The 22,369-nt window shown below is 40.2% G+C and overlaps 1 protein-coding gene across 5 annotated transcripts in view; it reads left to right on the top strand.

The window, feature by feature from the left end:
• The window catches only part of CEP89 (centrosomal protein 89), a 91,693-nt gene that overhangs the window by 12,342 nt on the left and 56,982 nt on the right, over positions 1-22,369 (top strand). For all 5 annotated transcript variants that reach the window (XM_067471102.1, XM_067471104.1, XM_067471101.1 and 2 more), the window contains 11 exons: positions 672-870; positions 1,474-1,570; positions 2,869-2,897; positions 4,387-4,441; positions 7,621-7,830; positions 9,086-9,228; positions 11,191-11,241; positions 12,393-12,476; positions 15,230-15,337; positions 16,536-16,647; positions 19,481-19,661. In XM_067471102.1, the coding sequence (XP_067327203.1) occupies positions 672-870; positions 1,474-1,570; positions 2,869-2,897; positions 4,387-4,441; positions 7,621-7,830; positions 9,086-9,228; positions 11,191-11,241; positions 12,393-12,476; positions 15,230-15,337; positions 16,536-16,647; positions 19,481-19,661 (1,269 nt within the window). The remainder of the gene's footprint in view (positions 1-671; positions 871-1,473; positions 1,571-2,868; positions 2,898-4,386; positions 4,442-7,620; positions 7,831-9,085; positions 9,229-11,190; positions 11,242-12,392; positions 12,477-15,229; positions 15,338-16,535; positions 16,648-19,480; positions 19,662-22,369) is intronic.

Raw genomic sequence — 22,369 nt, 5'->3', positions numbered from 1 at the left:
TCACAATTCATAATAGTAGCAAAATTACAGTTATGAAGTAGCAACAAAAATAATGTTATGGTTGTGGGGTCACCACAACATGAGGAACTGTATTAAGGGGTCGCGGCATTAAGAGGGTTGAGAAACACTGCACTACTAGGTCCTATAAATGTCAATGGTCTTTTCTCCCACTGTGCAACATTATCCACCAGAACCTTGAGACATTTGCTTTCAGCCTGTGAACATTCTGTACAGCCACACATTCTTCATGATGCTATCACTCGAGAAACTGTGTTTCCTTAAACTATCATTTGAAGAACTTATGAATTATTGCAATCATGGTACAAAGAAAAGGTGGTTTGTTCTGTTTGGATGCCGCAGGGAATATAGTCAGTGTTAGAATAAAATAAAAGGAGAAACTTTTGACTTTCAAGTTGTGAAAGAAGAGGAGAAACAGCAGAAGTACACACATTCAAACCTTATAAAGCTTACACATCCATCGTTTTTTGAGGAGTTGTAACAAAGCTGTAATAGAGTGCAACACAATGACAGCAGATTCTTTCGAATCCTTACTGGAATTGGACCTTTTCAAACATTAGAATTTATGTCAAAAATTGTTGCTACAGATCCAGAAATAGTTTCCAAGATAAAAGTCAATTTGGAGGTTTGCTGACTGTGTTTTCTGCTTGCAGTCCAAGCTGGAAACGTGATGGTGATGAAAGGAGTGCTGTGCAGTCTTTTGAAGTATCTGCCAGTTGCTGTGATGATGAAGACATGGATACATATGCATCAGACACAGAAAAAGAACGAGATCCAGTCCATCAGAGTACTGATACAACAGAAAGCGTTAGCAGCAAGGCATTATATGCTGTTCCACAGAAAGTTAAAAAGGTAAGTTTTCAGGTGCACATTGTTGTCAGCTCAAATGGTAACAAATGTAATTTCTTATATTTTTTCAGTTGGTTGACAGTCTTAATATGGTTCTTATCTTCTGCCTTATCTTGGTATGGGTGAAAACTGGAAGCTATTCTAGGCAATGCTGTGTGTGTGTGTGTGTAGAGCTTGGTAAGTGACATTATCTTGGCTGTGTAAGACATACTACTTAACATGCATACTGAACTATAAAAATGCAGGCTTCCTTTTATAGACATTGCAAGTTTTATGCTTGCTGTCACCATCTCATACATGAGAAAAAGATGAAACAATGGTGATAATAAGCTCTATCTTAGAGATAGATGAGGTGGGAGAGTTTCAGATTAATGGAGCAGCAGAGAAGGAACTCTTGCTATTTGTGTATTTGGATTTATGTGCCATTAATTTGTATTTTTAGTACATGATCTGTGTTCTTGTACCTCATCATGCATGTTGTTCTTCAGCAAGGCTGTGGATTTATAAACTAGATTGCTGTGAGTTTTCCGGGCTTTATGGCCATGTTTCAGAAGCATTGCCTTGCCCACATCTGTCTAAATTATATTGCATTTTTTTTTTGTTTAGCAAGATCTCCCAGTATCTTCTAGTGCTGATGGCGAAGAAGTTGATTTTTCTGTTAATGAACCTACTCATCTCATTCATCCAAATGTTCAGGTGGAAGGTAGATTTACTTTTTTTTTTACCTTATTGGTGTACCATTTTCAAAAGTAAGCATTCTGGAATCTTCACTCATATGTGGAATGTGCAACAAAATGTGTCCTCACCCCTTGAAAGATATGCTTTTGTTCATGGCTTCAGCCAACCTGGGTGGTGTAGGACTTGTGTAAATGAGAGAGGTGCTTTGAAAAAGAGGATGGAATAAAAGGCATTTTTTTCTTCCTCTCATACAATCCCTGACTAGGCTGTATCGCTGTGTTTTGCTACAAGACCAAAATCCAAACTGTTTATAGCTATATACTGGAGGACAAAGTAATTGCGCCATTTCCCCTCTTTCTTTGCACTCCATCCTCCTTCCCTCCATTTCCAGCCACAGTAATTGATGCATTTAGAAGCCCTAAATAGGTTTTTTTTAATAGGTAGTTTGGGCTCACATAATGTGTAGGAAACAATGATATGTGTGCGCCTGTTGGCTTCCAATGTGTTCATGTGGTCCAGCCCTTCCCCCTCTGCTTCTAATTTTAGCAAGTTTAGCACAAATTTGTGCTAAACTAAGCATATTGAGCTAAATATACTTTTTAAGATTGCTACAAAATAAGGAACCTTCTGTTATTGGAACAAGTATAAATGTCACTCTATATTCTGAAGAAACTTTTTTGCAGTTGCATGTGTTGATCTTCTCATGGTCCAAGGCACTCTCAGAATTTTCCTCCAGCACCACAGTTCAAAAGAGCCTACCTTCCTTCGCTCAGCCTTCCTTATGTTCCAGCTCTCACATCCATAGGTTACTATGGGAAATACCATTGCTTTAACTATGCAGATCTTTGTTGAGTTTAATTGAAATAATAATAATAATAATAATAATAATAATAATAATAATAATAATAATAGTCAACAATACATCCATATTAACAAAATGTATACAACCCAACATAAAAATATGAATTGTAACTTAACAAATTAAAATTAAAGAAAGAGCACAGTCTGTTATAACAGACATAAGACACAACATCAAACATTGAATGGAAACAATAATTTCCCTGTACGTAGAATGGTGTTATATTTAATTTCCATTAATTCAATGTTAATTGGAGTTATTACTAACAAACAAATGAAATGCTTAATGGGTGAATTCATGTCAAAGAGAAAGAAAAATAAATAGGAAGGAAGTTAAAGCTTCAGTTTTAAAACTTAGTCTGCTGTATTTCTTCTCCCTTACCTTAGAATGCTTCAAAAATGTGTGTGTTGTTTGTTTGTTGTTTAACAACCTGCAATATCTTATCATCTCTCTTTTTTTTACAGAGCTTGACCACTCAGGGCCAAATGTGAAGGTAAGATCAGCATAAAGATGTTCAAATTGATTGTTGAAAAAATGAATTTAAAGATCTGCTTGCCTGCCTATTTTCATTTCACCTTTCTCCATGAAGCCCGTAAGAGCATTCTTGGCCTTTTTTCTGTTCCCTTTATGCTCAAGGCATCACTGTGAAGTAGTTAAAACCAGATTTATTCTGGCTGGCTTTCCTGAAATGTAGATTGAGTTTATATTGAGTTCAGTTCCTTCTGTATTTGGAACAAATATATAATCACACCCAAAATGGGTGACAGCAGAATATGCTTTCATTCAATAGTGAGCTGCCTGCATTACGTTCTATCCAAAACTGCCCTTTAAAGCAGAAAAGGGGATTTAAAAGAGGGTTTGATACGCAAGTCTCATCTACAAGGGAAAACTTCTTTTAAAAACCCTTTCCAACAGCATGTCCTACATTTTCCCATCTTTAAATGTATAGTTTAGATTTGAAATACTGTATATACTCAAGTATAAACCGACTCGAATATAAGCCGAGGCACCTACATTTACCACAAAAAAACTGGGAAAACTTACTGACTCGAGTATAAGCCGAGGGTGGGAAATGCAACAGCTACTGGTAAATTTCAACATAAAAATAGATACCATTAAAATTACATTATTTGAGGCATTAATAGGTTACATGTTTTTTAATATTTGCATAAAACTGTAATTTAGGATAAGACTGTCTAACTCTGATTAAACCATTATTCTAACCTTCAATGTAAATGTGCTTATGTATCTTTCCAATAATAAGAGAGTAAAATGAGAAATGTACTACTACTACTACTACTAATAATAATAATAATACTAATAGAATAGAATAATGGAAATGTAATAATAATAATAGAGTAAAACAATGTACTAAATGTAATAATAATAATAATAATAATAATAGAGTAAAATAATAATTGTAATAAAAATAATAGTAACAGAGTAAAATAATAATAAAAAAACCTTGACTTGAGTATAAGCCAAGGGGGGCATTTTCAATCTAAAAAAGGGCTGAAAATTTTAGCTTATATTTGAGTATAATATGGTATGTAGAATTCAAACTTTTATGAAGACATATTTTTCCTTGTGGTTTCTATTCTTTTTATTGGTGTTACATTTTGAAAAACCAGTAGACCGCAAATGATTCTGTAATATGCTTCTGAGGTTAGTGAAGTTAAAATAAAATATAAATAGTTTATAATTCTTACAAACAACTTGCCCTCCCTTTTTTTCCTCCACCTTTTTTCAATTTTCTTGATTTTTCTTCCTTCCATATGTCATTTGTTTATAATCTTGTTTTTGCTCATGTTGTATCAATGTTTCAATAAAATAAAGGAACAAAAGATATATACATTCTAATTTCAAGAAATTACTTTTTAAGTGTTCAGCCTATTCTTTTTAGAGTGGTTACAAAAGAACCTTTTTAGAAGAGGAGGGCAGCAATAACAGTTTAGCTTGAATTATTTTATTTTCCTTGATAGACGGAAAGAACCTCATCTGACAATCCATTGAGTGAAAAACCACCACCAGCTCCAGGTACTAACTTTGTGTGTGAGGGTGTGTGATATTGAATATTAAGGACTGATTTTAATCAGTAAAATCATGGTACAGCATCACAGGTACAAACCTTACTATGTCTTCAACTTGTAACGTGGTTGCCTCTAGCACAATTATGAAGTTGAGATTGAAGTTCTGCTTTTTGTGTTGTACTGACTGGAGTGAATTGTCAAGTTTGTGGTTGATGGAAACTTGACAACTTCCAAACATAGTTTATAAAGCCGTCTTGTTTGTAGGTTACTGTGGGTTTTTTTTGGGCTGTATGACCATGTTCCAGTAGCATTCTGTCCTACTGCAAATGGAGGAGAGGATGGTACTGGAGCATGGCGATACAGCCCAAAAACCTCACAGCAACCCAGTGATTCCAGCCATGATGGCCTTTGACAATACATTGTCTTGTTTGTATTAGCCATAGTTTGGGATTTAGAGATAACACTAAACTGTGGCTAATTAAAATCTAATTCTAGATTGTGAACAAGGAGGAACTGTAAAAGTGCAAACCTGAGGTTTCCTGTGTCTTGTCTTCATCATTCTCTAGGCAGTTTCACAAATTGGCCTGTATATTTGCTTCAGAGCACAGCACTTCAATAATAAATTCAATAATAAATAGAGTTGCAATTTATTTTCGTGGAACACACTTGTTTTTCTAATATAAAAATGATCTTTGGAAATATGAAGAAGTTTAGTTATTGGGAGGAGATAGTGTTCTGCTAATTAAAAGTTTTCTGGTCATCAAAACAAATTCACAATCAGGTATTTTCCGGCCTTGGTCGCCTTAGTGGATGATCTGCGCCGGGAGCTAGACAGGGGGAGTGTGTCCCTGTTGGTGCTCCTGGACCTCTCAGCGGCCTTCGATACCGTCGACCACGGTATTCTTCTGGGGCGCCTTGCAGAGATGGGTCTCGGGGGCACTGCTTTGCAGTGGCTCCAGTCATTTCTGGAGGGTCGTACTCAGAAGGTGTTGCTGGGGGACTCCTGTTCAGCGCCACAGCCGTTGATCTGTGGCGTTCCTCAGGGTTCTATCTTGTCCCCCTTGCTGTTTAACATCTACATGAAGCCGCTGGGTGAGATCATCCGGAGTTTCGGGGTGCGGTGTCACCTGTACGCAGATGATGTCCAACTCTGTCACTCCTTCCCACCTGCTACTAAGGAGGCCGTCGAAGTCCTGAACCGGTGCCTGGCCGCTGTAATGGTCTGGATGAGGGCGAACAAACTGAAACTAAATCCAGACAAGACAGAGGTACTCCTGGTCAGTCGCAAGGCCGAACAGGGTATAGGGTTACAGCCTGTGCTGGACGGGGTCGCACTCCCCTTGAAGGCGCAGGTTCGCAGCTTGGGTGTGACCCTGGACTCATCGCTGAGCCTGGAGCCTCAGGTTTCAGCGGTGACCAGGGGAGCATTTGCACAGCTTAGGCTCGTGCGCCAGCTGCGCCCGTATCTTGGGAAGTCTGACTTGGCCACGGTGGTACATGCTTTGGTCACATCCCGCCTCGACTACTGCAACGCTCTCTACGTGGGGCTGCCCTTGAAGACGGCCCGGAAGCTTCAGCTAGTCCAACGCGCGGCAGCCATGTTGTTAACGGGAGCAGGACGCAGAGAGCATACAACGCCCCTGCTGTCCCAGCTCCACTGGCTGCCGATTCGCTACCGGGCCCAATTTAAGGTGCTGGTGTTATCCTACAAAGCCCTAAACGGTTCCGGCCCAAAATACCTGGCAGACCGCATCTCGGCCTATGAGCCCACGAGGGCCTTGAGATCATCCGGGGAGGCCCTTCTCTCGGTCCCGCCGGCCTCACAGGCACGTCTGGCGGGGACGAGGGAGCGGGCCTTCTCGGTGGTGGCCCCCCGGCTGTGGAACACCCTCCCTGTTGAAGTGAGACAAGCGCCCTCCTTGATGGCCTTTCGTAGGGGCCTGAAGACCTGGCTCTTCGAGCAGGCCTTCAACTGAATGTATCCTGAACGACACTGGAACGGACTAGGACTATGATTTTTGGCTATGACCCCTGGACTTGATGAAGCGGATTTTTAGGATAAGTATTTGTTATGTGTGTATCGTCTGGTTTGTATTGTCTTGATTTATTGTACACCGTCCTTTTTTGTTGTTGTTCACCGCCCCGAGTCGCCTCCGGGCTGAGAGGGGCGGTCAATAAATGCAAAAAATAAATAAATAAATAAATAAAATTATATAAAAATTGGGGAGAAACTGATGGTGCATTAAACTGGACCCCCTCCCTGTGTAAGCAGGTCTGTAGCTGTTAATTCTTTGTTGTGGTCTCTGTGAATCACACAAATGGCTTTTGCACAATCATAGATCTTCTGGGTTGCTGTGAGTTTTCCGGGCTGTATGGCCATATTCCAGAAGCATTCTCTCCTGATGTTTCCCCTGCATCTATGGCAGGCATACTGAGAGGTTGTGAGGTCTGTTGGAAACTAGGAAAGTGGGGTTTATATATCTGTGGAATGTCCAGGGTGGGAGAAAAACCCTTGTCTGTTTGAGGCAGGTGTGAATGTTGCAATTAGCCACTTTAATTAGTGCTTAATGGCTGCTTCCTGCCTGAGGGAATCCTTTGTTGGGAGGTGTTAGCTGGCACTGATTTATTGTTGTCTGGAATTCCCCTGTTTTTCTTAATTTAATGTTTTCATTTTAGAGTTTTTAAAATACTGGTAGCCAGATTTTGTTCATTTTCATGGTTTCCTCCTTTTTGTTGAAGTTGTCCACATGCTTGTGCATTTTAATGCCTTCTCTGTGTAGTCTGATATTATGGTTGTTAGACTGGTCCAGCATTTCTGTGTTCTCAAGTTGGTTCATCAGTTGCTCTGCTATGGTTGACTTGAGTTAGTCTGCAGTGCTTTTCATGTACCTTGATTCATGTTTGGGTGCTTCATTTGATGGTCCCTATGTAGACTTATCCACAGCTGCTTGGTATATGGTAGACTCCTGCATAGGTACTCTCTCAGAACATTCCAGAGCAGAGTGATTTCAGCAGATACCTTCATTGGCATCAGTTACCTGGTTGCCATCAGTTCTCTATGATTCTAAGTCTTTCTTCTGGGAAGTATATTTGTAGACAAATATACTTAGGAGAGCAGGGTTTTTTTAATCAGCTGGCTTAAATATTTGTGTGACTGAACAATTTTCCATTCTATTGCATGGGTAGTACTCCATAAAACACCAGGAGAAGTGCTTCTGAAATTGAAAGAAGAAAATTGGCAGTTGAGCAACACAAGTCAGATTCTGTTTTCACAACTCGAGGAGACAAAGCAGCAATTGAAGGAACTCCAATTGAAAGTTAAGAAGCTGGAGAAAGAAAATCGGCAATTGGAGAAAGACAATAGAAAAGAAACTGCACAGAAGTCTCGCAGTGAAGGTAAGAGTGAACCCATTATACATTTGGCTGAGGGATCACTTAAATGTGGTTCTGCAAATGTTGGATTGAAATTTCCATCTTCCTTAGGCAGCATATAATGGGGAGTTCTGAGGATTGCAACCTGATGTGAATTCTCATGAAAATGGAAAATGGTCTATGTATCTAAAAGTTGCCCTTGCTAGTGAAATGCTTTATTTGTGACCATGGAAACATGTTCAAATCCCTGGAGACGGCATGAGTCCATACATGAATTGAATTGTAAGATAGTAGCTCTAGTGTTGCATACCCAATGAGCCATTATTTAATGCACTGTAGAGTTAGGAAATCAGTCTCCTTTCTGTGTACAAAAGAATTCACACGCATTCTGCTCAGAGCTTATTCCCTGTCTTGTGTTCCGAATCAATATCTGGTTAGGATGATACAGGTAGGAAAATCTCTTATTGTGGGGAAGGCAAATTTGTCTGACTTGCTGGAGAAACAAGTTTCTCTTCATGCTGCAAGATCATCTTTCTCTGTAGATCTGTTTGAAAGCATTCTTGTGAAATATAATATCTCCAGTCTTCATGGCAGCAGTTGAAATGTCCTCACCCAACCTTTAATTCAAATCTTAGAAGCATATCATAAAATATCAATGTTTATTAGGGGTTATCTTCGATCCTTCCATGCCTAAGAAAGAAATTAAAGAAACAGTTCTGGTAAATTAAAAGACTTCATGATAAGCTCATGAGTGTTTCGCATATTGTTCCATCCATTTGTGTTTAAATTGTAGAAATGTACATTTTGAGGATTTAAAAAGAGAATGCAGATGTATAATCTTTCAGATTTGTGTCTGCCATATGTTTCTCCTTCATATGTGTATAGTTTTATAAACACATTATGTGTGTGTATGTGTTGCTGTTCAATTTATTAGGCAGTGTAGGATGCTGTTTTGAGAGACGGGCATTGTGGGGAAAAAGAAAGTCTTTTTACTAGATTAGTACATTGTAGATTCTGTACTTATTACATCGTTCCAAAGTAATGACTTTCACCTTGAGTCCGCAGGATGTTTCAGACTTCAACTCCATGATTAATGGTTGAAATCCACATCTTGTTGTGCCAGTATTTTATGCAGTTCCAACATTCTTAGACTAGTAATATTTCACAGCATTTTGAGATTTTGTTAGACATGGGATGTTTGAAAATTGGTTCTATAGTTCTTAGACTTAGCAAATTGTTTCCATGGTTCTTAGACTCTCTTTATTTTTGTTTAATTTAGAGGAACTTGCAGAATTGCTTTCATTAAGACAACAGGCCCAGGAGCTAGTGGATGAAAATGACAGCCTGAAAATGACAGTTCATCGTTTGAATGCAGAATTGAGTCGATACCAGACAAAATACAGACTACTTTCACCAAGTGAGGTAATGTGTGGTTTTAAGCTTGAAGGTGGAAAAAGTAGTCTGCTGTTCAGTCAATTGTATGTGAGAGTCCTTTCATAAACAAGGGTGCTCATTTGTGTGTTTGTACTGCTGTTGCAGAATTTCCCTCCATTCAGACTGTTCCAAAGATTAATAAGCAATGATTAATTATAAATTATTTGAAGAATAATTTGCGGTTTACGCATTTTTCAAAATGTAATACCAATAAATAGAATTTGACGTTATTTCATCTGTTATCTGAGATGTGCTTCTTCTACATGGTCTCTGTGAAATACGCAACTGTGATATTTTTTGTGTTCACCCAGCTGTTTGGATTGTTCTTAAAGCTTGTTCAATTAGGGACTCCAACCCCACCAAGATATAATCAGGCAGCGGGGCTTGAGCCCTCAGTTCCTTTTGTATGCGAAAGCAGCAACAACGCAGTGTTCTCTATTCTTTTAAATGGCTATCGGTTTTGACCCTTACCTCAGATTCCATAAGGATAAAGTGGTACTCCATACTGACATTTCATTTCTACCCAAGGTTGCATCACAATTTCACATGTCTCAAGTCATTGTTCTTCCCACTTTGTTTCTGGACCCATCTGTGCCTCTTGAGCGTTCACTACATCTTGATGTACGCAGGGCCCTTGCTTTTTACGTACACCGCTCTGCTGTGGAAGTCACCACATGTGGCTTTTGGGAGAGCAGTTCTTTTTTCTGTACTGGCATGATGCCCACCATCCATGGGACAGCTCGCTAGTCTACCACAGGTGCACCTTTTACAGAGATCACATAGAAGGAAGTAAGGTTGTTTACCTTTGACCTTGTTTCTTTGAGTGGTCTTCTGTGAAATTCGCTCAACCTGCCCATGCTCCCTGCATTTTATCATGCCTTAGTATGCAGCTGCTGCTTACGGTATGGAACCGAGGACTCAAGCCCCGCTGCCTGATTATATCTTGGTGGAGATGGGCAGGGCTGGAGTTCCTAATTGAACAAGCTTTAAGAACACCCTGGACAGCTGTGTGGATGCAGGAAATACCACAGGTGCAAATTTCACAGATGACCACTTGAAGAAACATGGTTACAATAAGCAGACTTACTTTTTGCTGTGTCTTTAGATCAAGCATGGGCAAACTTTTTTGCCCTGGGGCCACATTGCAGGCCTAGCTAGGTGGGCTGGGCCAGGAAGGAGCACTGGGTGGGCCCGGGAGAGGGCAGGGCCAGGGGCAGATCACTATCAGGTTTTCCTCCTGCCATAAGAATGGGGCTGCTTGCTCCATCCTTATGCTGGGAGGAAGATGAGGCTTGGGAGGTCCCTCGGTCCCTGCCTTCCTTCTGCCAGCATCAGGACAGGGTCTCACTTCATTCTGGTGCTGGGAGAAGGGAGAGGCAGCTTTGAAGCTGCTTTGCCCACCACTTTCCTCTCTGTCCAGGTTGGGCTTCTCCTTACCTTGTCCTGAGGCTGGGAGAAGGGAGATGCAGGCGGCGGGTGAGGCAGCTTTGGAGCTGCCTCGCCTGCCATCTGCCTCCTCCCTTGTGCCAGGCATCTCCCAGCAACGGGACAGATGCCATGCTTGCACATGGCGACTGAAAGGCAGGCAGCCACATCCTTATGCTCAGAGGATGGGGGAAAATTTAAGGGCCGGCCTTAAGCCCAAAGGCCCATGTCCAGCCCGCAGGCATTAGCTTGCTCATACTTGCTTTAAATGTATCCTGAAGTGTCAAAAATATTTTTCAAAATCAAAACAGCTTAAGGAGAAGGAAAAAAAAGAGCCACTTCAGATCCATGCTCTTCTTGTGCGCAGCATATAATAGAGGTGACAGAGCTAGCATGCTCTTCTCTCTTCCGTATTCCACTTAACCCTTCCCTGAATAGGGCTCGTTTGTTTCATTTCTCTCTGAATAAGCCAAGGACAATACTTAATGGCTTCAACTACTGACATGTCCTTTTATTATCTTAAAGAGTCCAAAGATGGGAAGTCTGCCAATGAAAAAGCCAATACCACCTTGGCTGGTAAGTAGCAAAGCAATTTGCAAAACTATTAGTTGTCTACAAATTCTGCAGTACTTATTTATTCCTAGTTATCTTGGTCACCAAAGATATGTTGTAGCGTGTATGTTTAATATTCAGAAGACAGCTCTTTATTAAACATTGATAGTCCAGATTCAGTTTCAGTATGCCAGTGTTTAATAAGTGATATTTCACTTTATATTGGAAGATAGCAGTGCTTCTTTATTTCTCTCAATCCCACATAGATTTTTGTGCCTTACATCTTTGGCTCTTGACATTTTTTTGCTATGTTCTGTGACATAGCATTGCATTGAAGTAGGTTTCTTCCTCAGGGCAGATAAGTAGCTTGTGATACATATGCCAAGAGTACTTCAAAACTAATTTAAATATCTTCAGAAGAATCTACTACAATATACTGTAGTCAGAGAGCCCATTTTAGTTCTCTTTTGCTCTAAGCAGCAGGGCTTTTGCTAAGCATTGTTTTTCTTTGAAGCCTGTGACTTCCATCACCAGCCATAAAGTGGTTCTCCAGGAGTTACTTATGTTACTTCTTGGCTTTTTAGACACTTGTTTCAAAATTAACATCACAGTTACTTTCATAAATCAAAATGGGCACTTCAGTAGTTACTATTTCTAGACATGGATGAAAATCTTTCATCTTTATTTACAGATAGCCTTTTCAAGCAGCCTCAAAGGTGTTCTGCATATTTTCTGTTTTCTCATCTTCAAACTGATTATTGGTTAATTACTGAGGTAATTATGGGGTGGTTGCTATTTGTTTTTTCTCTGTTCTGATTTATACACTGGATTATTTGGGTATTTAAAAATTAGTAATGGTTTATTAAAGAATTGTCTTTCAAGCAGGAAAACAATATTTATAATATTAAGATGCGTGTTTGTTTGTTTATTTATTTATTTACAGCATTTATATGCCACCCTTCTCACCTCGAAGGGGACTCAGAGCGGCTCACAAGATATATATACATACAATACATTATATTATCAGCATCGTACAATATCAGTATTAAGTATTACTATATTGTACTATACCATTATATTGTAATATTATTAGTAATATTACATGTAATTTAAATATATTATATTTGATGATGGTGATGCAGAAATGAGCTGAAATTTTCCTTTACTTCCTTTAGTTGGATATGAAATATCTGTCACCTCTTTTGTTGGCCTATGAAGACAGAATGAGAGAAAAGGAAGACTTGATTCTTTCACATGAGGCACGTTGGTAAACAAATTCTTTAGAAATGGTCCATTACAGTGTAACAAGAAAAATGCTTCTATGCCACACTACATCCATCTATCTATCTATCTATCTATCTATCAATGCTCTGTTCGTTTTGAGTGCCGTCATAACTCATAAACTAATTGCCACCAAATTTGGCTATAGGATACCTACTAACCCAAGGAGTGACTATCACTCAAAAAACATTGATTTTGTCATTTGGGAGTTACAGTTGATGGGATTTATAATTAACCTACAATCAAAGAGCATTCTGAACTCCACCAACGATGGAATTGAATCAAACTTAGCACACAGTTCTTCCATGCCTAACAGAAAACACTAGAAGGGTTTGGTGGGCATTGATCTTGAGTTTTGGAGTTGTGGTTCACCTACGTCCAGAGAGCACTGTGGACTCAAAGCAATGAAGAATCTAGACCAAACTTGGCATGAATACTCAATATACCCAAATATGAACACAGATGGGGTTTGCCTCTTGTTTCGCTTTAAGAAGGTCCTCCGTGGTGTATGTGGCAGTGCTCAAATTGCGTTGTAGTAAGTGGTCTGTGGTTTGCTTGCCTTGGACGCCATTTTGTAGCCCTATTTCTTAAGGTTGGCTCTGCATCTCAGGGTGCCAGAGTGCAGTCTGTTCAGTGCCTTCCAAGTTGTCCAGTCTTCTGTGTGGCCAGGAAGGAGATTCTCATCCAGTCTCAGCCACTTATTGAGGTTCTGGGTTTTAACCTGCCACTTTTGGACTCTCGCTTGATGAGGGGTTTCCTGTGAATATTTATGTAGATCTTTGGAAACTGTTTCTTGATTTAATGCATTGTCATGCTGGCTGATATCTGAACAGAGGATGAGCCAGAGATGTCAAAGCCTTGATCGTTTCATTACTGGCTGTTACTTCCCGACAAATGTCAGGTATAATTTATCCCATGGTGTTGGGCATAGACATCCTGTGATAATGCAGCTTGTCTCATTAAGACCACATCCACTGTTTTAGTGTGGTGTGATGTATTCCACACTGGGCATGTGTACTCAGCAGCAGAGTAGCAAAGCACAAGGGCACATGTCTTCACTGTGTCAGGTTGTGGCCTGCAGGTTGTTCCACTCAGCATTCATATGATACTATTTCTAGCACCCACTTTTTACTTGATAGTCAAGCAATGCTTCTTTTAAGCCAGAGCACAGTCGTAACTCCCAGGTATTTTGGTGTGCTGCAATGCTCCAATGGGATTCCTTCCCAGGTCATCCTCAGATCTTGAGATGCTTGTCTGTTCTTAAGATAAAACACACACATGCATTTTAGATGGATTAGGAATCAGCTGGATTTCTCTGTAATGGGCAGTAAGACGACCTAAAGCTTTGGAGGACTTCTGTTTAAGCATTTCAAAGCTCCCTCCTTGAGTGGTGATGGCATGATCGTCATCATAGATTAAAGGTTTGTATATGCAAATACTAGGGCTGGGCAATTCATTTCGTTAATTCGTAATTCGTTAAAAATTCGTTAATTTTTGAATTACGAAACGATAACGAATCAGTCTGGAGCAATCTGGAGCAATTTTTTTAAAAAACGAATTTTTAAAGCTATTTTGTAATTGTTTTGTCATTGTTTCGTTATTATTTCAGCTCCCAAAGCTCTGCGTATTGGTACTCCTTCTTGCCTCTAAGCCCAGCTGGCTGCAAGAATAAATGCCCCTTAGGGATGGAGATCAAGATGCCCACTCTGGGGAAGGGGGGAGGAAGGGTGGGGAGAAGCAGAGCCCCCGGGACTCGCCAGGAAGTTGAACCGGGGCCACTGGTTCTTCTCCTGCCTAGTTGCCCCTCTTTCGCCAGCATCGCCAGGAGGCACCAGAGACCCCCAGGGAAAGCCTGGAAGAATCCCGAAAGCAAAACATGCCGTGAAGACGAGGAAGAGGAGGATGGGGAGGCGATGAACCTACCCGGAAAGCTTGGCGATCTTGACAAAGCTAACACATCCATCCATGCAGCCGCCTGAGCTCTGCCCGCTCGCCTCGCTCGCCCTTCTCTCGCTCACTCCAGCAGCTCCATGCCTGGGAGAAGGCGGCTTGGCAGGGCAGCTCTCCTTCTCTTCCTTTCCCCAGCAGAAGAAGCAGAAGCAGCAGCAGCAAACCTTGGCGGGGACGGGAGCTGCTACCCCCCTCCGGCGAGTTGTTGGCCGTGCAGCATCTCTCCCGGCGGCCCCAAGAGAGGGAGAGAGAGAGGAAGAGAAGCCTGAAGCGTGGAGAGGAGGAGGAGGAGGAGGAGGAGGCAGCAGTAGAGGCAGCGACGACTCCTACCAGGGCTCCTGGTTTCAGGGCCGCGCGCGTGCGCGCTCCCGCTCTCCCTCTCTCTGCCAGGGCCAATTCGGGGCGACCCAAAGTGCCTGCCGGGCGAAGAAGGGAGCAAGTTGCACAACCGCGTCCGCCATTTTAACGAATTGATTCGTTAATAATAACGAAATTTCGTAAATACCGAACCTTTTTTTTGGAAAATTTTGTAATTATTTTAAATATCGAAACAAAAAAACACCCCAATTACAAATCGATTTTAGAAACAAATTTTTGCGTTGTTACCCAGGCCTAGCAAATACAGGTACAAAAGAAACTGAAATCCATAACATTTCTGGCCCCAAGCGTTTTAGTTAAGGAATACTAAGCCCGAATGGTGATGGGAAACGGAGAATATTAATCTTAAAAGAAAATATCTCTTTCTATTTTGTGTTCTTTATATTTTCTTTCTTTTTTTCAGGAAGACATGAAACTCTTCAAAGCACAAGTTGAAGAGGTAGTGAAGGAAAATGAACAGTTGTACAAGAAGCTAAATAGAAGTAACTCTGTTACAACCAAACAATGGCAAGTGTATTGTTAATATATGATACTATTTTTGTTACAATTCGGGGGGAAAAATCATGATTGGCTTGAACTAAATTCGATCAAGATCCAGATTTATTTGTGTGCTCTGATTGTTGAATGTATGTATGCATAATCTGGTTACATACTATGAAAATACAGGATTGTAATTTTTTTTAAATAAACAGTATAAAACAGAAAAAGTAATAATCTAGTGATTATTTAAGACATTAAAACATATAAACATAATGCATTAAAAGAACCACCCCAATATTATCTGTTTGTTTGAATAATGATTTTAAAAATCTTAGCAACAGAGAAATTATTTTTTCATTGTTTTCAGACTAATTGTTATTAATTATTTGACTGCAACACACGCAAAGACATGAACTGCTGGCCTTTAGACTGAGACTATGGCAGCAGCTCTATAGAGCCAGTGGTGGCTAGCACCACCTCCAGCAAACCCATCACTCAGCATAAGGCCCACCCCTTTGGCCAGGTGCTCAGGGAGAGTCCACAGCCCCAAATGAACATTTTCATTTCAGCATTTCCACTTAATGCAGTGGTTCTCAACCTGTGGGTCCCCAGGTGTTTTGGCCAACAACTCCCAGAAATCCCATCCAGTTTATCACAGTTTGAGAACCACTGACTTAATGCTAAGCTGTAGTTAAGCATTCTCTAAACTAACAGACAACCCCCCTCCCCCACACACACAAACGTGTGCATTAGGCACCGGCAATCCATGGTGCTAAATGGTTCTAAAGTACTTACAGAACTAGAGGGTGCTGGTGCTTTGCTTCTATAGTGTTGCTAAAGCTGGTGCTTTACTTCTAAAGTGTTGCTAAAGTTATGGTGGTGAACATTTCAGAACTTTAACAAAACTTTGAAAATTTCATTATTATTTCCTTATTGGCGATTTTTATGACAGAACCAATTAGGAACTGCCATTTACAACAAAATTTTGAAAGTTTTGTTACATTTCTGAAATTTTCACCACCAGAACTTTAGTAACATTTTAAAAGCAAAGCACCAGTGCCCCCTAGTTTTGTAAGTACTTTAGAACCATTTAGAACCATGGATTGCCCATGCCTGGTGTGCGTGCATCCATACATACATGCATACATCCATATATTCTTCCATTTAATGCACCTTTTGTGAAAATGTGAGTGGCCTTTCATTTTGAGATCCATGTTATTTTTAGGCAGCAGCTGCAAAGCCAAGCCAAGCTTGTCTTAGAGGAGAACACGGTGCTGATGGAGCAACTTGAAATACAACAAGCAAAAGCAAAGGACAGCCTCAGTGAACATATTCAAGAAGGTAAATTACCCCAGTTGCAGTTTTAGTGCTCATCTTTTCCAAAGCCTGAAAAGAGACAAATCTATTAGCTGACATGAAGTGAAAAACTTTTGTAGTTCAATGGAAGTACCAATTATCATGTCTAATTTAAATGATGACAGCATTCAGCAATTAATTCAATGGGTCTGCTCTTCTTGGGACTAGTAATAGGATTTAAGCCTTTGTAAGCCTGTTTAGAATGACAATGGGTATAGTATAGCTAATTAATATCAATTAGATTATTAATTATTTAGTAGAATCTTGCCAACATTTTATTCATATTATTGACACTCCAGATGTTTGGTTCTTAATATTTAATTCAAAATAATGCTTAGCATTGTGTTCAGTTGCTGGTAAAGTGGAATTTCTGATGCATTTGATGATCATTAGTCCCTGTTCATGAATGCCCACCCCTATTTACCAATACGGTTGTTCTCAGCACTTAACCCCTAGCCCTGGCCCTATAGTCTGATTTTTGCACAAATCCATGCCCAGCCCTCTGTAGTCTGATCATTCCCTTATCTTGGTTACTGGTTGTAGAATTTGGTTTGATATACTTTTAATAATGTTTTTATACCCAGCTGTGTTTTTAATTGTTTTAATTGGATTGGTATATGCTATTATGCTTTAATTGTGTTTTAGTTGGTGTATTTTATTGTATGTCTGGGCTTGACCCTGCTTGTAAAGTCGCCCTGAGTACCTTCAGGGAGATGGTGGCAGGGTATAAAAATATAGATATTATTATCTGGCAATCACTCCAAAATCAAAGAATCATAGAGTTGGAAGAGACCCCATGGACCATCCAGTCGAACCCCCTTCCAAGCAGCAGGAAAATTGCATTCAAAGCACCTCCGACAAATGGCCATACAGCCACTGTTTAAAAGCCTCCAAAGAAGGAGCCTCCTCCACACTCCGGAGCAGAGAGTTCCACTGCTGAACAGCTCTCAAAGTTAGGAAGTTCTTCCTAATGTTCAGGTGGAATCTCCTTTCCTGTAATTTGAAGCCATTTTTCTGCATCCTAATCTCCAGGGCAGCAGAAAAAAGCTTGCTCCCTCCTCCCTGTGACTTCCCCTCACATATTTATATATGGCCCTCATCATGTCTCCTCTCAGCCTTCTCTTCTGCAGGCCAAACATGCCCAGCTCTTTAAGCCGCTCCTCATAGGGCTTGTTCTCCAGACCCTTGATCATTTTAGTCGCCCTCCTCTGGATATATTCCAGTTTGTCAACATCTCCCTTCAATTTCGGTGCCCAGAATTGGACACAGTGTGATTCCAGGTCTGGTGTGATCAAGGCAGAATAGAGGGGTACCATGACTTCCCTGGATCTAGGGTTGGATTTCCCCTAATCTTTCGTCGATGCCATTTGCTGAGGTTGAGGATGGCTTTCTTTTTGTGAGAAGACTGAGGCAAAGAAGGCATTAAGTAGTTCTGCCTTATCAGTATCCTGTCAGCATTTCCCCATCTTCTCCTCGCAGAGGCCCTATCACCTCCTTGTTCTTCCTTTTTCTACTGATGTAAGCAAAGAAGCCCTTTTAATTGTTTTTAATGTCCCTGGCAAGCCTGAGCTCATTTTGCACCTTAGTCTTGCAAACCTTTTCTCTACAGGAGTTAGTTATTTGTTTGAATTCTTCTTTGGTGATTTCTCCCCTTTTCCGCTTCTTGTGCATGTCTCTTTTGAATATTAGCCCACTTTGAAGTTCTTTGGACATCCATCCTGGCTTCTTTGCACTTGTCTTCTTCTTTTCTCTTTTTTGGCACTGTTTGCAATTTTGCCTTGAGTATTTCACTCTTGAAAAACTCCCATCCATCCATAACTCCCTTGTCTTTTAGTATTGGCATCCGGAGAATACTGCTCAGCATTTCCTTCATTTTTCAGAAGTCAGCTCTCCTAGAGTCCAGAATGCGGGTTTGACTTGTCTTAGTTTTGGCCTTCCTTTGTGTCGCAAACTACAGGAGCACATGATCACTTGCCCTTAAGGATCCAACCACTTTGATTGCATTGATAAGGTCCTCTGCATTTGTTAAGATGAGATCAAGAGCAGCCAATCCCCTTGTTGCATCTTCTACCTTCTGGACCATAAAATTGTCTGCAAGGCAAGCGAGAAATTTGTTGGACTTTGTACTCTTGGCTGAGTTTGTTTTCCAGCCAATATCGGGATAGTTGAAATTGCCCATGACTACAGTATCTCTTCTTTGTGCTTGTTTGGTCAACTGTTGACAGAAGGCTTCGTCGGGTTCTTCAACCTGGCTCGGAGGTCTGTAGTAGATGCCCATATCGAGATATTTTTGAGTCCTGGTTCCCTTGATTTTTATCCAGATGCTTTCAAGCTGGTTTCCTGGATTGAAGTCTTCTATCTCTTCTGTGGTGTAAAAGTTCCAGCGTATCTCACATAGCATCATGTACATAACAACTTGCGTTCAGTTAGTTGACATTATTAATATTAAAATGTGCGGAAAATCTGGGGAAAATAATATAGCGAAATAAAGATGTCAAGTCAGCGAAACTGTACTTTGAAAATATGATGTAAAGACTATGGGGCTATACTGTTTTGGTGAGATTTCCATTTGACCATTCCTTTTAATATACATTTAATAAATCTCTATTGACATTCAAAATTTTGAAAACTATCACTAATAATCAGCTATAATGCTGAAGATCTACACACTGGAAGAGTCACTGAGCCAAATGTAATGTAATGACAAATGTCAGCAAATTGTACAACTATGATGTGCAATCTAGTTTTTTTTTCTCTTAAGGTAAATGGTTTCTTTGCCTGAAACATTTTATGTTTCTTTCTTTATTTTATCTTAAAGTTTCCAAATTAACAAAACAGCTAATGATTTTGGAAGCCAAAAAACAGAGCCAAGAAGAAGACTTGAGAGAGTGCCAGAAGCAGCTGGAAGACTTGCACTCCACATACAAAGAGTTAAAAACGAGTGTTAGAGATCGAATAACTGTAGAGGAACATGATGCTTCAGTAAATAAACTGAAATGGTAAGTGTTGGATAGAAAATAATATAAAAGTGATGCTGCTTGAAAGATTCCAGAACTTACAATTGTTTTTGTATTTTTACTCTTTACACTGTCTTAGGTGCATTATTGAAATTTATCAGGTTAATTTGCAGTAATTTGATAGTATTGATGCAAAATATGAAGCAATGTTTTAGAAATTGGGCTATTAGTTGTGCACTCCTTCTTTAACTACCATTATGAGATCCCAACACTTGCTTTACTACACAGCAACATTTTAACTACCAGAACTAACTGCAAACCTACATTAAAAGTACAAAAAGTATATAGGCAGCCCCTAACCTACGAACAAGGTGGGGTCTGTAGCTTTGTTCTTATTTAATTTATCTGTAAGTTGGAGCAGGTACATTTTAAAATGTTACTTCAGCCTGTGTTTACTGTATTTTAATCTTTGTTCCGTGTATTTTAATATGTGCATTTCATCGAAATACTTTTAAATATATGTGTTTTGCATAATGTGTTGTTAATAATAATAACAACAACATCATCATCATCAACAACAACAACAACAACAACAACAACTGTATTTCTAGACCACACCTCTCTCCCAAAAGGGACTCAGGGCAGTTTACAACACAAAAACAGGCAAACATTCAATGCCTTACAAAAAACAGAAAACATCAGGAATAATACAAAATAATACACAATAATAGCAATAGAATTATAATGAAAAAAATTAAATCTTGAGATGTGGGATAAACCAATTAGACAATAAACTAGGACGTTTAAACATTAAACATATATCATTAGGTAGTTTGATATGAGTTGCATATGAAATGGCTAACACAGGTGTTTATTACAATGTCTCATAGCCATCATATAGTACAAATGAGTTCGCCAGTGGAATAATATCTTCGTCCTCCTCCTCTCCATATGCTAAAATGCATAAGTGCATCTTCAAACATTTCTTAAAGGAGAGGCGTGTGGGGCCAATTTTAATTCTTTAGGGAGGGAGCTCCAGAGACAAGGAGCATTCACAGAGAAGGCCCCTCTCATTCCCACCAGCCAAGCTTGTGATGGGGTTGGGACTGAGAGCAGGACCTCTTCCGCTGACCACAGCACACAGGATGGCCTATATAGGGAGATGCAATTGGACAAATAGCCTTTTTATGATGATACTTTTAACTATGTTGTGTCCCCCTGCCCCTTGGGCCTTGAGGAGACATGGGTAAAATGATGATGATGATGATGATGATGATGATGATGATGATGATGAAAATATAATAACACTTTATTTATATTCCACCCTATCTCCCCAAGGGGACTCAGGGTGGATCATAGTACACATATATGGCAAACATTCAGTGCCATTTTGAATAGACATTGTAGTGGCAGTCAGAACAGAAGGAGATATGTTGTGTCGACGTCAGCATCCAGCTTTTTGATGTCTTGGAAGGTTGTGCCCGAAATCCAGCCATGGAGGTGGTGTCGCTCCATCCTCTATGACGAAGAGCCATCAAAACTTCCTCCTTCCCTTTGGTCACCAAGCATTTTCTGATCTTTTTTCTTTATGGTGTCCTAAAATACCTCCCCCGCTTGTTTTAGCGGTACCTAATTTCTCTAATTACAGCACAAGTTGTTTTCGAACTGCTTAGGTCAACAGTAAGCTGGGCTTGACTGTCAGCACCTTATGCCAACCTGGAGTTTCGAACTGACAACCTTTCAGTTGTTAGATCTTACCATTGCTGGAGATTTATCAGCTGTGCTAAACCCCGATCCAGTTTCTTAGCCACAGAAAGTAAGAGCTGCCCTTGTGCTTTCAGTATTATTTTTTTCTTGAGTAGAGGAAAGCGGTGGCATGAGAATGAGGTGGTAATCCCACAGTGTCCAAGCAAAAAAGACCTACTCATTAAGGGTGTAGATACAATGAAAAATGTGTTATTAGGAATGTTAAGGAATGGCCAGATGTATTTGTAAAAGGGAACTGGATTTCTGCACCTTCAATAGATGTGCAAAAAGGAAATTTGGCTCATGTGTCTAATCATACAGAAATAACATCTTCTGCATTCTGTCAAAGGTGCAAAAATCTTGCCCTATTTTGCATCTGGCTGTCCTAGTTAGGAGGCATTCTGTCACAATTAGTTATGAATTTATCAGGCTTTTATGTAGTTTTGGAAATCACATTGTCAGACTGAATGTCTTGGATCATTCAATTTGATATTGCTATATTTTATGGAGCTAAAATGTCTCTTTCTTAGCCAGTTGTTTATACATGCAGACATTCCGCTGAAATGATTGAATCTAGAGCAGGTGTGGGCCAACTTGGGCCCTTTCTCCAGGTAGTGGAATGGAATTTTATTTCTTATATTCCTGTTATAAGTAAAAATAGATTTCCCCTCACATTAAGTCTAGTCGTGTTCGGGGGGTGGTGCTCATCTCCATTTCTAAGCCTAAGAGCCGGCGTTGTCCATAGACACCTCCAAGATCATGTGGCCAGCATGACTGCATGGAGCGCCATCACCTTCACACAGAAGCGGTACCTATTGATCTACCCACATTTGCATGTCTTCAAACTGCTAGGTTTGCAGAAGCTGGGGCTAACAGCGGGTGCTCACCCCACTCCCCGGATTTGAACCGCCGACCTTTCAGTCAGCAAGTTCAGCAGCTCAGTGGTTTAACCCGTGGCGCCAACAAGGGGCCCTATTCCTGTTATAGCCAGAGGAAATTTTCTC

Source organism: Anolis sagrei, chromosome 8 (assembly GCF_037176765.1).
Source record: "Anolis sagrei isolate rAnoSag1 chromosome 8, rAnoSag1.mat, whole genome shotgun sequence".
In the NCBI taxonomy this organism is placed as follows: domain Eukaryota; kingdom Metazoa; phylum Chordata; class Lepidosauria; order Squamata; family Dactyloidae; genus Anolis; species Anolis sagrei.
The sequence above is the reverse complement of the archived record's forward strand: the minus strand, read 5'-3'. Positions and strand labels throughout refer to the sequence as shown.